This window comes from Benincasa hispida, chromosome 4 (genome assembly GCF_027475165.1).
Source record: "Benincasa hispida cultivar pf3 chromosome 4, pf3_genome.v1.1, whole genome shotgun sequence".
Taxonomy (NCBI): Eukaryota; Viridiplantae; Streptophyta; class Magnoliopsida; order Cucurbitales; family Cucurbitaceae; genus Benincasa; species Benincasa hispida.
Genome location: NC_143481.1, coordinates 40,258,912 through 40,274,649, shown reverse-complemented (window position 1 = coordinate 40,274,649; position 15,738 = coordinate 40,258,912). Strand labels below are relative to the sequence as shown.

Below are 15,738 nucleotides of genomic sequence, written 5' to 3'. Positions count from 1 at the left end.
ATGCTTAAATTTATCAATACCTTAGTTAAAAGTCCTTAGCTTGGTCTGGCACTCATATACTTAACCCTTAGTATTTGCATCTTATTTTTATTATTTCATTCCCTTTTTTTTAAACAAAAAAAATTACATCTGCATATATTAATTTCCCTGTGCTCAATTTGTTTGTAATCAAGTTCTTAAAATAAATTAATTAAGAAGAAATATCACATGCCATTAGTAGTACCAAAGTAATTTTTCTTTTAGAAAATTAGAACCCTTCCCCCTTTGGTTCAGGGAAAGAAAAGAATCCAATAATAATAATAAATAAGAAAAATATCTATTTACACCATAAAACGATAGAGTTGTATAAATTAGACTTCACAATTTTCACAATTCATAATTGTATCAATTTATACCATTCAGTATATCTAGTTTCCGCAAACATTATGCGACTTATAATATTATCAGTTAAATATCTAAACATTTCATAAACGAATTGATTTCGATTCTTAGTAAGGAATTCCTTTAAGAATCACCCATGCATCAATTCTAATCGTCCATTTAATTAATCAAACATTTGAAGAAATCTACACACATGTAATAACTCATACATGGATGATATTTTCTAAACAAAATCTGATTGAGGGTATAAATTGAAACAATTTAATTTATGGTTTTAATTGATACAATTCTCAAAGTTTAGAGTTATAAATAGATATTTTCCCCATTTTTTTTAATTAAAAAAACCCACAAGAACAAAGCATTTGAAGTAAATGAGAAGTTAATCCATCTAATACATTAAGTTCGAACCACTAAAGAGATTAGAAACGAAATTAAACAAATGATCGAAACCACATTAAATTATATAATTAGCCGTTCATAGTATTATATTTACTTGCTCAAAAATTTCATGGAACGTTTGGTATTGTATCAATTTAAATCTTGATCAATTTAAACCTGAACTTTGAGGTTTGTATCAATTTAAACCTCAAATTAATAATTATATCAATTTAAACTCTAAATTTTTATAGGTATATCAATTTAAACCCTGAACTTTCATATTTATATCAACTTAAACCCTCCATTATGTTTTATTTGAATAGACTTATGAATGTTTAGAGTTTAAATCGATATATTTATGAAAGTCCAATGTTTAAAGTGATACATTTATGAAAGTTTAAGGTTTAAATTGATGTAATTATTAGTTTGAGGTTCAAATTGATACAAACCTCAAAGTTCAGGATTTAAATTGATACAACCATCAAAGTTTAAGATTTAAATCGATGCAATTCAAGATTTAAATTGATACAATCCCCGAAAGTTTGGGGTATAAATTGATATTTACCCAACTTCTTAAGAGAGAGAGTAAAATCAACGCAGATATATAGACTTGTAAATCGAAATCAAACTAGATTTTATAGAACTCTCATCTATAATCAGCGATAACTGGGATTGCTTTACATCCAATAATCAGCTTCCATGAAGTGGAAGATTCCATGAATATTGGAACTTTTAAGATATGCATATAACAAAGGTATAAAAGAAGATAGAAGAACTTTCATGAAATGGGTTCATGAAGTAATGCAATTACCCCATAATCTAACATTTCCTATCAACACCCATAGAATGGCACACAATACTCCAAGAATTGAAAATAAAAAGAATCCTTTATTCATACCCGTTCTCCTCCTTGCACCGGTCTCGGGATTACGAGCAGCGACATTGGTGTTAAGAGTGTTCAGGGTATTTAGTCTCAATCTGCTAAAGCTAGACATCCGCTCAAAAGCACGGTTGACATTCTCTGAAGCTGATGCGGGAGTGGTCGGTATTGACTCCACGAAGGCCCACAAATTGGAAGAGAACCAACTTGCAGAACCGCCTCCATCATTTGCATTTTGGTTCTCCCTTGTTCCTGCTGCTGCAGAACTTACAGATTCATATCCCACACCTAAACAAGATCAGAGTTTCAGAATTAGAAACTGCCTACTGCCTTACATTGATAAAATGGCACCTGGAATTGGCACCAAATGGCAGTTTTATGATGAGGTCAACAAATATAATTGGAGAATTGCTCCTCTTGAATCAGAGAATTCGATAATACACGAGAAGTACTCGTTCTATGTAGCTGTTGAAGCTGGCTCAATATTTCACAGAGGGGTTCTTGCCATGTGGAGTATAGTATGGCTTATCAAACAAACCCCATTCATCTGAACAAGAGCTCTGTGTAGATGAGCTAATCGAGCCAGCAACTTTGTGAAGATCAAACAGAAAGAAAGACCTCAGTAAAAATAGACTGTTCAATGTCTGATAAAAGAGGGCAGAGATATGAAGTTTAAACGGAATTATATACCTAAAGTTGACTGAGTAATAAACTGTCCATGCGACTCAGGGAAGCTAAAGGCATTTTCTGTCTCGTTGTTCTTCCAGAATCCATTGTTCATCTGATTTTGTTGATAGGGATCATATTGCAAATTGCCATTCAAATTGTTTGCAACATCAGTATCGACAGCATTCGAATATGGATCTAATACTGTTACGGGGACGATGGGTCCCAAGTCGCGAAGAAACATATTTGCATCATGGAACAGGTCAAACTCGCTCAATCCATCCAATTCTGAAGGTGGTACATCTCCCAAGGGGTTGACATTTGCCACAGGAGTTGGTTCAGGACCAATAAGATCATTGATCTCCAAAAAATCTTCTTCTTCCTCGCAATATTTAGAAGCTGACGATACCTCGCCTTCAAATGACTGCAACTGAGAGATATCGGACTGGGTAAAGTCAAAGCTTGCATGCAAATCACGTGGCTGGTCACTTAAGTGATATACTTTATCTGCTTCAGGAAGTATGTGATCCCGAGAGTAAGAATCGATCATAGTACTTGCAGTTTCTTCTTTATCATCAACCTGCACAGAGAATGGAGATAAATCATAAGCTAACCAATGAAAATGAGCAAATAAAGCACATAAGAAAGAATGACAGACCAAATATCCAATGAAATACAGCATGTATGTCAGGTTAATTAGAGTAGATGTTCCTTCCTGAACCACTAACCAGAATGCAACTTTTAAGGGTTCAAAACGTCATTGACAATGAAAATTATTACAACTTAGAAGTTTGGATATGCAGCTCATATTTACCAATGTTCCTACTGCTATATGGTCAATAAAATAAGAAATGATTTGATCTCAAATTGATGACCAATCAATTCACCAAAGGAAATTAACATGGGAATGGGAACAGAAATATCGGAATGCAACATTCAGGGCAGCCAACCTGCACAGTAGAGTCAAATTGATGATAACCACTGACTGATGGCAACTCTAGCAAAGGATCATTTACAATTTGTTTCATAAGCTCCTCGATATCATCTGATGAAAGCTGAATTTGACCATTCTCTTTTTCACGAACTACAGAATCAACCTCATCAATTACTTTCACATGTGGCTCCTGACAATCAGCATCATCAACCCAATCTTCTTCTCTAAATGGTGCTCCATATTGCTCACCATTTTTCGGCCCAGGTCCACTTTTCTTGTAAAGTTTGTAGAGCGCATAGTAATCCTGAAATATAAAGACTCCCAGCTTAATCAAACAAGATCATCCAAGAAATACCAAGTAAAAGAAGAGTTTAAACACACAGTTACCTTCACATTCTTACACCTCTTAAGCTCATCTTCATCCAAGGTATACTCGTGCATAACCCAGTCGGTACGCTCACCATTAGGCGCACGACCTTGATAGAACACCAAGGTTTTCTTCACTCCAACATTACGTGAATTGCACTGTATTATTCGATCTTTTCCCGTGGCCTTCCAGTAGCCATGCCTTGTAGCTCTACTCAATCTTGATGCATTTGGGTACCTACGTTCCCTAGGACTGAAAAAGAACCATTGTCTATCACCAGTTTTTAACTTAGATTGACCTGCATTTATTTTTTCATGATTAGAAACACCATAAATACTCATTGATATGCAAAAAAATAAGAGAATCATAGAGCAACTAACATTAGAGAGAGAGAGAGAGAGAGAGAGAGGGAAAGACCAACTCTCTAAAATTCTGGAAAATTGTATAATCAACGATCAATTATGCCTTCGGCTAGTAAATGATTTCCTTTCGGTAATAAGGATTGAGTGGATAAAAACGACTCACATAGAAAATGATGCCGAAAAAGGTAACAAGCAATAGCTTCAACTACGAATTCAAGAGGTTAAATGATAATATCGAACTATATGATACCATTAAAATTTGAAGATAAGCTTAAGCAACCGCAAATCGAATCACACGGGTAGGTACAGAAAGATCCCCAAATCCATTATAAACAATCAATCCACGACAAATTCAATCAAAATCAAACTAGGTCAAAGAAAAACCGGAAGAACATCATCAATCAATCAGATCAAGCATGGGAAGGAGAATTTCTTTACCAGGCAATTCCTCGGGTTCCCACTTGTAAACATCGATCTCGCGGATGATATCGAGCTTCAATTTGCGTTTACAGATCTTGAACTTCAGGTAATACAGAATCAGCTCCTCATCCGTCGGGTGAAACCGAAACCCTGGTGGCCAATCCCCCTCATCACACAATCCCATCGAAGACGACACGGTTGACATCAAAGAACACCTCAATCACAGACTGAAGAAATCAAAACACGGAATCCTCGGACAAAGTTGACAACGACGGTGAAGAAATTCGTTCCGTAACTCGAAGAATCTACACGAACCCAATTGAAATTGCGAAGGAACTGCAGTTTCCGATCACCGGCGACGGTCGAAAGACCGCCCTAGATAGAGAAAGAGAAGGAGAGAGATGGCGGAGTGATTGTTGTTTGGTCAAAACAAGTAATGGGGATGAAGCAGCGAGGGATACTGGTGGCGGACTTCTTATTATTACGGTAAAACGTCGAAATTTCGTGGAACCAGATATAGGGATAAATAATAATTTATTTTCATTATTTTAATTAGGTTTAAATCTTTTTTGGCATGTGTGTGTAATTGAAATGTATTCTCCAATTTTGTTTATTTTACTATCAAATATTTGTTTCCATTTTTGTCTTTCATATATATATATATATATATTATAATATGTAGAGGTGGAGAATCGACCTAAGATGGAAAGTAATTATATGCCGTTGAGTTATACTCATATTAGTTTCGTCTTCGTACTTTTGAAGCACGACTAGAACAGAATTCAAACCTTTGTCCAAATAACTAAACAATATAGGAAACATTTTGGGCAAGAGGTTGATTATTATAGTTGAGTTATAATAGTTTGTGTTTGGATGTAGATTATTTTAGTTTGAGTATAATAGTATGCATTTTGAGGTGTAGACTATTTGTTTGAGAAAGAAATAGTAAACATTGTAATAAAGAATAAAACAATGATGAATGTAGAATAGTAAAAAATGTAGCAAATAGTAAATACGATAGCAAATTGAGATTTTGAAATAGTGTTGACAGTAGCTGATTGGAAAATACGAAATAATATTTATTGTAGCGAGATGTGATTATTATAGTATTAGAATCGTTAGAATAGTCATTGCCTCAAATACACCCTAATGTCTAAACTAGTTAGAACTGTATTCACATTTGTTATTATACTGCCATGTACTCTTTTACTTGAGATTGAAAGTTCAAATCTTTACGTCCAACTATTTTATGCATTAATAATTTTTTTAAAAAAAATGAGTCATGCTAATATTGGAATCAAGAAAATCCAGTGTAATGTTATACTAAAGTTATATTTAAAAATAAAATAACAAACAATCGTTTATTTATTTAGAAGTATGATGATTAAACTAGATTAAATTAAACATTAATAAACCAAAATAGATGTTTTGAAGCATATGAAACAAACTAAAAAAAAAAAGGCAAATATCAAATTATACCCTGAAGTTGTATCAATTTAAACTCTAAGCTAATAAATAATAATTGTATCAATTAAATTATAAAATTTGAGAGTTGTATTAATTTAAACTATAAATTAATAATTTTATCAATTTAAACTCTGAACTTTCATTATTGTATTAATTTAAACCCTCTATTGTGTTTTATTTGTATACATTTATGAAAGTTCAAAGTGTCAGTTGATATATTTATAGAAGTTTAGATTTAAATTGATATATTTGTGAAAGTTCAAGGTTTCGGTTGATATATTTATGGAAGTTGTTTAAAATTGAGACATTTATGAAAGCAGGTAGTTTAAATTGATACAATTATTAGTTTAGAATTTAAAATGATACAACCCCCAAAGTTTAGGGGTATAAATTAATATTTGTCAAAAAAAATTCATCTTAATCATTAGTCAACCTCAACCATAGTAAAAATTTTTAAGAATAGGTTTAAAATGTTTAAAAATAATTTATTATTATTAATTTAAATGTTTACATAGCATTAAATTATAAGAATTTTAAAATTGTTTTTCTTTCTCCGGCCTCCATCTCCATTTCTCTTCTTCTTTAATTATTATTTTAAATCTAAAATAATTACAAAACAATTACTCATAAACTTTTTAATCTATTCTCAAAAGTTTTGAGACTAAAAAAAGAGGCATTTCAAAACTTTATAGACCAAATGCTTAAAAACTATAGTACTAAAAATGTAATTTTCCAAAAAGAATGAGATGGGCCACAGCAGATTTGATTTCTTTTTTCAATTTTAAAAAACAATTTAAATATTTTAATAAAAAATTATTTTAAACATCAAACTGTTAAAAATATTTTTAAATATAGCAAATGTTACAGTTTAGTAGTGATAAACACTGATAGACTACTATCATCCATCATTGTGATATATATTTATTAATGTCTATCACTGATAAATAATAACATTTTACTATATTTATAAATATTTTAATTCATTTTTCTTCATTTGAAAACAATCTTATCTTAATATTTTAGGTCTCCGTTTGATAATCATTTTGTTTTTTTGTTTTTAATTTTGAAAATTAAGTCTATAAACACTACTTCCACCTACAAATTTCTTTATTCATTGTCTACCTTCCACAAATGGTTTAAAAAACTAAACAAAATTTGAGAATTAAAAAAAAGTAGCTTTCAAAAAATTATTTTTATTTTTTAAATTATTCAATCATTATACTTAAGAAATATGGATGAAATATACATAATTTTCAAAAACAAAAATTTAAATCTAAATGATTACCATGAATGAGGTCTTAATATTAAATTATTATCATTATTCTTTTGGAGCGGCCAAGACCGGTAAACCTGAGTCAACTGCCCACCTTGGACTTATTTGGCATAGATCAATAGTATAGTTGTTAGTTGGCAGAATATTATTGGTTTAGTTACACTGATTGGGTTTCATGTGGTTCTTAATGCACACGATTATTTAGGCTCACTGTGAAACATAAGAACGTTCAACGGCGGTATCAACAACCACCAACAGATCTTTTCCAAAAAAAAAAAAATAAAATAAAATAAAATAAAAAAAAAATTAAAATCAAGCAAAACAAATTTTCAAAAATAGAAAAATAAGGAAAACCATTTATACAAAACAACAAAATTTAATTTTTTTTGATAGAGAAGGATAGAAATATATCATTAATACTATGTGATAAACGTCAATAAAAACCTATCGTGTTTTTTTGCTATTTCTGTAAATAGTTCAATATTTTTTTCTATTTGTGAAAATTATATATATATATATGTGTGTATGTATATATATCATTTTATGTGAAGTATTAATATATAAAAGGTTGAAATATCATTTTGGGTAGTGTACTTCAGTAGTTGTCCATGTTTGGTATACCTTTTTCAAATGTCTAATTTTAGTTTTTGTACTTTCAAAAGATCTTAAATTTAGTTTCTCTAATTTTTATCGAAATTAGTTAGATAATAATAATAATTTTAATACAATAAATTATAATATATGAATATATTTTCAAAATTTATAGTGAAAATGTTATTAAATAATATATATATTTTTTTTTAAAAAAAATCAATAACAAACTAGCAATAGAAACTAAATGTGAGATTTTTTAAACGTATAGAGACTAACATTCGATATTTAAAAACTAAAATTGAATAAATTTTAGATTATAAGGATCAAATTAGAATTTTAACCTTAGTCTATATGTAATTGATCAAACATATATTAAAGTGGAAGAAGATAAATTAACATTTAATTATTTCTTTATTGAGTTTAGTCGCCTATACTTAATGAAAAAGTAATAAGGAAAAAGAAGTGAAGTATTTGACTTTCATATTTATTTGCTTTGTATTTTAATAGTTTCATAAAAAAATGTGGTTAGATCCTAAAATTGTATATCAACATCTATTATAATCATTATTATCAAACTTTATTATTGTATTTTTTGTCTTTGATTCTAAAATTCAAACATTAAAACAAAATGTATTGATGTTTGAAATTCAAACAACTGAAAGCTTCAATTGATTTAAAAATTTCTATTTCTTTTATTAAAAGAGTTATCTTAAATTAACGAAAACGATAATTTAGAGTATATAGTGTATTAAATTAGGACCACAAAAAAGAGAAAAGAGGCAAAAGAGAAGAAATGGTTTTTGAAAAGCTAATCCATTGAATCACTCCTCTTTTTAAAATAAAAAAGGAGAAATTTTAAAAAATAAAAAAATAAAGAAAATTATTTATACAAAATAGTAAAATTTAAGTCTATCGATAGAAGTTTATCGTGTCTATCAATGTTCTTTTGTTTTGTTATTTCTGTAAATAATTTGACATTTTTTCTATCTGTGAAAATTTCTTTAAAAAAAATGAAATAATATAAATACTTTCCTACAAATATTTTGATATAATTTTACAATAAATTTTGTAATTTTAATTTTGATCAAGTAGAAAATTGGAAATTTGACGCTTACAGATTACTTATATTTTTATTGTTTAATCTTCAACTTAAAAAAAACCGCTTTTAATTAATTTTTCTTTTACTTTGTAATGTTACCTATATTAAAATTTCTAAAAAGGATAAAATTATTTCAGAAATTTATTTTTTTTATAAAAAAGAAAGAAAGTTGACTAGTGTTTCAAAAATGTTTTGAATAAATTTATTTTTAAAAATTAAAATTAAAATATTGAATTCGTTTAATTAAAAAAAAACTAAAAAAATTGTTATGAAGTAGTAGAATTTCACTAGTCCATTTCCACACAAAGCGCATTAATTTTCCCGACCCAAAAAATCAATATTAACCCGTTGACAAAAATATTCCCCCATTCTAAACATGTCTAAACATCCAATAAAATAAATAAAGTGACCGTTACAAATAAAACAATCAGATTAAAAGAGTATTAGTAAATATAATATATGTTAAAAAAATTATAAATATGACAAAATTTAGATAGTTTATCAGTGAGACCATATTGTTGATGGAAGTCTTTCAATGATAGACCATATTGTTGGTAAGGGTCTATAACGATATAAGTCTATCACTAATAAACTTATTTGCAATTTTTTTAAAATGATGTTATATACTATGTTATTATATCAAAAAATGCTACCAATTGCAATTACTCTATAATAAAAATAAGGATAATCGTTTTAAATGAAAAAAATTGTTGAAAATATTTCTAAATATGACAAAATTTTACACTTTATCACAATGACACTTTGCTGTATTTGTAAATAAGTTGGCCCATTTTATTATATTTTAAAATAACCTTAAAATAAAAAATTCTTTTATTACCTAAATTAACAAAATCTACTTTTTCTCACTTCGATTAAAAAGATTTATTGCGTGCCAAAATGAGCATACATTAAATGAAATAAAGCTTGTATTATTGACTTCAACGTTGGAAGTTCGATTCCCTCGACGCTAAATATTTCACGAGAAAAAAAACACACACACATCTCAAACCAACATACATGTGATTAAGATATGGGATTAAAATTTAAACCTTCATCCCCAGATTATGTGTAAAAAAACCTTGTTTTCTCTTAAATTAGCCATATTTGTAGATTTCCCTCCATATTTGAAAAGAACAACCCAACAAGTATTTCTTATTTTAAAAATTATACTTCTTTTTTCTTCCTAATCTAATCTAACAGTCATTTGGTAAATGATAAATAAATTTCAGGTCTTTTAAAAAAATCAAAAACTTTTTCTTTGTTGTCTATTAGCTAGAAAAATCAGAACTGGAAAGCTAATCATATATAAAAGTGGATTTTGTAAGCTTAACTATTAAAAATTAAAGGGTTCACAGTCCTACAAAATCAACTAACCCTCAATTTCATCTTTAGATTGACAGTTCTTGAAGTTCTATAGCCCTTAAGAACATGACCTAGTTGATTTTCAATTTTTTTTTACCGGTATCATAAGCATCAAGAATTTTAAAAGTTATAACATATATATATAATCATTCTCGCAACAGGGTTCTTACTTATTATAACCCCAGCATGTACCAAAGCTATTAACTTCAGGCAATGAATAAGGACTTACCAGATTCACTACACATTGTAGTTGTCCATTTCCATTTTTCTGTATGAGAGTCTACTGAAAGAGCTTGATCCCAGTTCGAATTTGATATTCCATTATTCTCAGCTGCCTTCTTCCTCGGTCTCAACTTGCGCCTTCTGCAAAGTCAAAATATTTACATTAATTAGGTTTCACAGCATCACGGCTCACTCCTATAAGCTTCAGCAAATGACATAGCATTTTTACAGTGATCCATCCAATCCAATCCATACAACAAAGTGAGCAGAGATTCCAACAGAAATGTAGTTAGTGTTCTTCTCATTAAGGATTGATGAATCTCAAGTAATGTTACAATTATTACCTTTGGCATTGGAGTTACATTTCGGGAAATGTTGCCCACCTCTTCAAAATTTTCACTTTGGCTATCATCATCAAAGAGGTAAAGCAACAACAATAAAGTCCTGCAAGTGTAAGGTTAACATATATACTTTTTGAACCAGAAATTTGGAGCTCTGGAAACATTAAAGATAGAATAAGACGTGCCTACTACCATTTTGAAGCACATTCACTTCATGCCTAAATTATCTTGCAGCCAGAAATGGTCGTATTACATCCAGCTAATCTAATGAACATATAACCAAGAGGCAAGATGCATCATAGAAGGCAAAGACATTTCAGAAAAGATCTCACTCTCTCCTCCCAAAAATGGAATTTCATTTTTTAAAAAGATAGCTGTTGTTCTAACCTCCAAGAGAATCTCATGTTTTGGGATGTTTGGAGATACATCCATGATTCTGAGTTCAAACCTCTAAATCGAACACTTGATAAGTCGAAACTTTAGCTGCCCCTTGACTCAATGAAAGAATACATTCCTACACCGAAGACAGCTTCATCTCGATTTTAGAGGTATTGAGCCATTAAGTATCACCAATAATCTTTACAAGAACACAAACCTTCTTTAAATCGATGAAATCGAGTTCTGTCTCTTACAACAATTTCTCGATTATAGATCTGAGATATTAGTTTAATAACAACATGACAATCCCCACAAATCCTTAAATTCTTAATCACTTGAATTGGGGTCCCCTCTTCAGTACAAGTCAATCCAAAAGCCACCGCAAGCTTCTCACTGTGATAACACAGTGCATTCTCCTTGTCCTCATCTCCAATATCATGCAATACATTGCCTGTTTCAGCTGCATATCCATAGGCTTTGATCCTGAACTTGATCTCATCAAGCTTGGCATAGATCTCACGGTGACTCAAGTGGCTTTGGTCACCATAAACAAATTTGTGCATCTTACCTTTTACTTCTATGTAACTAAATCCTGGTGTCTTCTTCACATCCCTTCTTCTCATGGCGTCCCTTACTCTCCCAACATCATCCCATCTCTGACGGGTGGCATACACATTCGATAACAAAACAAAATCACCACAGCTAATAAATCCCATCTCTACTAGCTTCCTTGATGCCAGTTCTGCCATTTCTACATTTCCATATGTCCTGCAAGCACCAAGCAATGTTTGCCAGAGTACCATATTAGGGAAAGGCATTGAATTTACAATTTCATAAGCTTCTTTGAGACGCCCCGCTCGACCTAACAAATCAACCATGGCTCCGTAATGCTTTATATTTGGTGCCAACCCCCTTTGCACCATCGAATCGAACAGCTTAAGCCCATCCTCTACGAGCCCTGCATGGTTGCAGGCGCATAACACGGATAGATATGATACTGCATCGGGGGACATTCCAGATCGAACCATCTTTTCAAAAAGATCCGACGCTTTGTATCCATCACCATGCATTGCAAATGCCATTATCATTGTATTCCATGTGATCAAACTTTTCTCACACCTCATATTCTCAAACACCCAATAAGCTTTATCCACAGATCCACATTTAGCATACATATCAATAACGACATTACAAACCTGCACATTCATATCTAGCTTCTCCTCTACTATATATTTATGAACATTTTCCCCTTCTTTCAAAGCACCCAATTGTGAACACGCCAACAGAGCACCTTGAACGGTTACTTCATTAGGTCTCAAATTTCCATTCTCCTTCATTCTCTTAAACAGCATTATAGCATCGCCTGGCCGACTCCCCTGAGCAAACCCAGCAATCAACGCGTTCCACGAAGCGATATCTGGCTGTGGCATTTCGTCGAACAGCTTCTGGGCAAGATCGAGATCCCCAACTTTCGCATACGCATCAAGCAATGTAGTCTGCAGGAGAACATCAGCATTGAACCCAAATCGTAAAAGCTGCGAATGTAATTGCATCGCTTCAGAACGAGCCAAGGCGCGGGCACAGGCTTTAAGGGCAAACGAGCATGTGAGAGCGTCAATTCTGTGAGGCCCATTTGACGCAGCCATTGCCCTGTAACAGAAAACGGCATTTGCGGGATCGGAGCTCAGGGCGGTGCCGCGAATGACGGCGTTCCAATCGTTGGTCGAAGGGTACCGGATATAGCGGAAAATATGAATGGCATAAGAAAGGTCGCCGAAGGAGGAGATGGCGCAGAGCTCGAGAAGCTTAGTACGAGAGGAAGAGAATTGAAAATCGCCATTGATGATGAGATTCGCTTGGAGTTGCTTGATTTGCGAGAAGGAAGAACATTTCTGTAACAGAAGGTTGAAGTAGGCCATTCCATGGAGACTCCCTCCGTAACGACTACTTTCCCATATTTCTAGGACCTACTTCATGCATGCAATTGTGAACTTAGAATGATTGTCTAAACAAATAAATAAAAGAGCAAATTTTATTTAATAATACTAAGATGAGTAAATATAAGAAAACATAAATAAATAATAATAAATAAACTAAAACAAAAATAAAATAAAATTTATCGTTCGAGTACCCTAAACCCAACTTTAAAAAAAAAAAAAATTAAACAATCAAATAATAAAATTAATGAATATTGCATGAGAGTTTAAAACGCCTAACTCCTAAAGTCGTCCTAATGACCAGGTCACGGATCTCTCTTGTCATGCATCGGTCTATCATTACCCTTAAAACATAGGAAAAGAAAAGGGTGAGTATAAAAGAGTAAGCGACTTACTACTGGGCCCACTCAGTGATCGATTAGTCTTTCCATTGAGCCAAATTGCATAACGCATCATAGGCATAGGCATAGGCATAAGGGGCGAACCCGAAGACACACTTTCATAAGTAGTGACACCTAAGGTCACAGACATAAACATAAGTGATGATCCCAAAAAGGACACAGGACATAAGCATAGGGTGTGGGCCCCGAGGCTCACAACATGCGATGTGCATAGCCCAATGGCAACACTAACCGTCACTAAAATAAGCATAGGGTGTGGGCCCCGAGGCTCACAACATGCGATGTGCATAGCCCAATGGCAACACTAACCGTCACTAAAATCTTAATGGACATAAGCATGCAATCAAGGCAATGAATTAATAGTCATAAAAATCTCAGACAGACATAGGCATGCAATCAAGGCCATGAATCAGCATCAAACTTTATCACAGTTACCCATACATCAAACTTCAGCAGAGTTAACTCATACTTACAAAATCTTAGGGGAATACCGGCAGTAAACCACTTACCTCGAAATTATGTCGAACAATTAGCAACCACTCCACTTATTAACCAAATCACTCTTTGACTCGAGTCAGACGCTCGAATTGCCCTAGAATAAACCAATTTAATGTTAAACCTTATAAACACAACCTATTCCCCCAAATTGCACCAAAAACTCCAAACCACTCACCTAAAAGAAAGCATACGTAACCAGAACTACACTGAGCTCCAAGGACGAAATCCAAAACAGTCCTAAGCCAAGCTGAAATGTTTCAAAACTAAATTAAAAAATTCAATAAACACCAACATTCACCAAACCAAATGGGGAAACGAGATTTAAATCAGAACAACTAATATAGCTTACCCAAAAAGCGCCCAAGCGAAACTTGATGCTGTTGGACAGTACCAATAAAATGTCTTGAAATCCTGAATTGAGCAACAACGCACCCTGAATTAACTTAAATCAAACCAAAAATCGGTAGCCATTCAAAACCCATTAACTAGAAACAAAAAAAAAAAACTTAAATCTCACCAAAACCACGTTCTTGGCAGAACCAAAATGGTCGGTGACTGACGGACACAGAATGAAAACGAAAGAGAGAAAAGAAAAATTGAAGAAACTCGGCGCAGCTGGAGGCGGACGACGGATGAAGGTGAGGCGCGAGGAGGCGGTGGCGGAAGAGCACGGTGAAGGGGAGCGTTTTCACGAGTCTGGAAGGAGGAAGAGGAAAAGAAAAAAAAAAGATTTTTTTTTTCTGACATGCAGCCCGAGGTCCTCTACCCTCATTTATAACCCTAATTCCCCTTCTCTTCCTTAATTTAACTATCAACCCCCATTTTTTTTATAAACATAAATATGCATAAATCTTTGGGGCGTCACACCATCGCCTTCCTCGAGTTTTACTCTAAATTAAAATTAGTTAAAATACCATTTGGTCCCATTCTACGGATCTTCGTGGATTGAGTTGGGTGACTAATATTTTTCAAACAACATCTATTTTTCTTTTTCTTTAGGTTTAGTTGATTGTAGCTAATCGTTAAGATATGATTTGATTACAAATTTGGTCCAATGATTTTATTAGAAATAGTTCTTAAAATTTTAAAAATTAGAATTTTAATCTTTATGATTTCATAAAACCTCACAAAATTTTCTTATTGTTTGATAAAATTTCAAATATAAATTTTAACTTTTACAAGGATTTTATTAAACTATATGAAGTAAATTTTAATTATAAATTACAAGAACTAAAATTTTCTTACATAAATATATCTATAAATTGAAAAGACTATTTACGAGTATTTATTGACACGTTGATATATCTACAAATTGAAAAGTTAATAATAAGTTCATTTATTATCTCATGTCAGTTAAATTGTAAGTTTGGTTCATGGTTGAGGTTACTTCTAAAAATATTTTCTAAATATGTGTCGAATATTAGGTGTTTGATAAATTTAAATTTTAGTTAAAAATTAAATTTGGTCTCTAAAATTTGTATATTGTAGTCTCCAAACTTTAATTTGTAATGATTTAGGCTATGAACTTATCAATGGTAACAATTTAGTCTATAAACTTTAATAAGTATTCATATAGTTTTTTACTTTATAATTTGTAATAATTGAGTCTTGATCGTTAAAATTTGGATAGTTAAGATTTAATAAAATTTATTATACATACGTGTCAATGTTTGTTTAATTGAGGATTAAGTTTTGATGAGACAGGCTAATAAATACAAGTTTGCAATTAACTCTTCGATTTATGAATATATCAACACGTCAATGGATATTTTAAGGTT

General features: G+C 31.8%; 2 protein-coding genes across 27 annotated transcripts; both read right to left on the bottom strand.

Moving 5' to 3' along the window:
- Positions 1 to 1,364: 1,364 nt before the first annotated feature.
- On the bottom strand, positions 1,365 to 7,518 carry LOC120075569 (NAC domain-containing protein 17-like). 2 transcript variants are annotated; one of them, XM_039029090.2, is made up of 5 exons: positions 4,407 to 7,518; positions 3,627 to 3,904; positions 3,256 to 3,543; positions 2,330 to 2,885; positions 1,365 to 1,927 (listed from the first exon to the last, which is right to left on the bottom strand). In XM_039029090.2, exons 1-5 carry the CDS (start codon positions 4,591 to 4,593, stop codon positions 1,551 to 1,553), a joined length of 1,686 nt encoding a protein of 561 aa, XP_038885018.1. In that variant the 5' UTR covers positions 4,594 to 7,518; the 3' UTR covers positions 1,365 to 1,550. The 2 variants fall into 2 exon arrangements, with proteins under 2 accessions (XP_038885018.1, XP_038885019.1); XM_039029091.2 differs by having other exon boundaries at positions 1,365 to 2,228; positions 4,407 to 4,884.
- A 2,605-nt stretch (positions 7,519 to 10,123) lies between these two features.
- Positions 10,124 to 14,780, bottom strand: LOC120075568 (Tetratricopeptide repeat (TPR)-like superfamily protein). 25 transcript variants are annotated; one of them, XR_016528941.1, is made up of 10 exons: positions 14,478 to 14,780; positions 14,310 to 14,371; positions 14,136 to 14,223; positions 13,972 to 14,054; positions 13,457 to 13,576; positions 11,342 to 13,091; positions 11,134 to 11,260; positions 10,939 to 11,010; positions 10,750 to 10,849; positions 10,124 to 10,546 (listed from the first exon to the last, which is right to left on the bottom strand). XR_016528941.1 is itself a non-coding variant. In XM_090312592.1 (6 exons), the coding sequence occupies exon 6, from the start codon at positions 13,041 to 13,043 to the stop codon at positions 11,313 to 11,315; it is 1,731 nt and encodes a 576-aa protein (XP_090168718.1). In that variant the 5' UTR covers positions 13,044 to 13,091; positions 13,457 to 13,576; positions 13,972 to 14,054; positions 14,136 to 14,223; positions 14,310 to 14,371; positions 14,478 to 14,780; the 3' UTR covers positions 11,061 to 11,312. The 25 variants fall into 25 exon arrangements, 7 of the variants coding, with proteins under 7 accessions (XP_090168718.1, XP_090168717.1, XP_090168715.1 ...); XR_016528938.1 differs by having other exon boundaries at positions 10,932 to 11,010; positions 14,136 to 14,207; XR_016528937.1 differs by having other exon boundaries at positions 14,136 to 14,207.
- Positions 14,781 to 15,738: the final 958 nt, after the last annotated feature.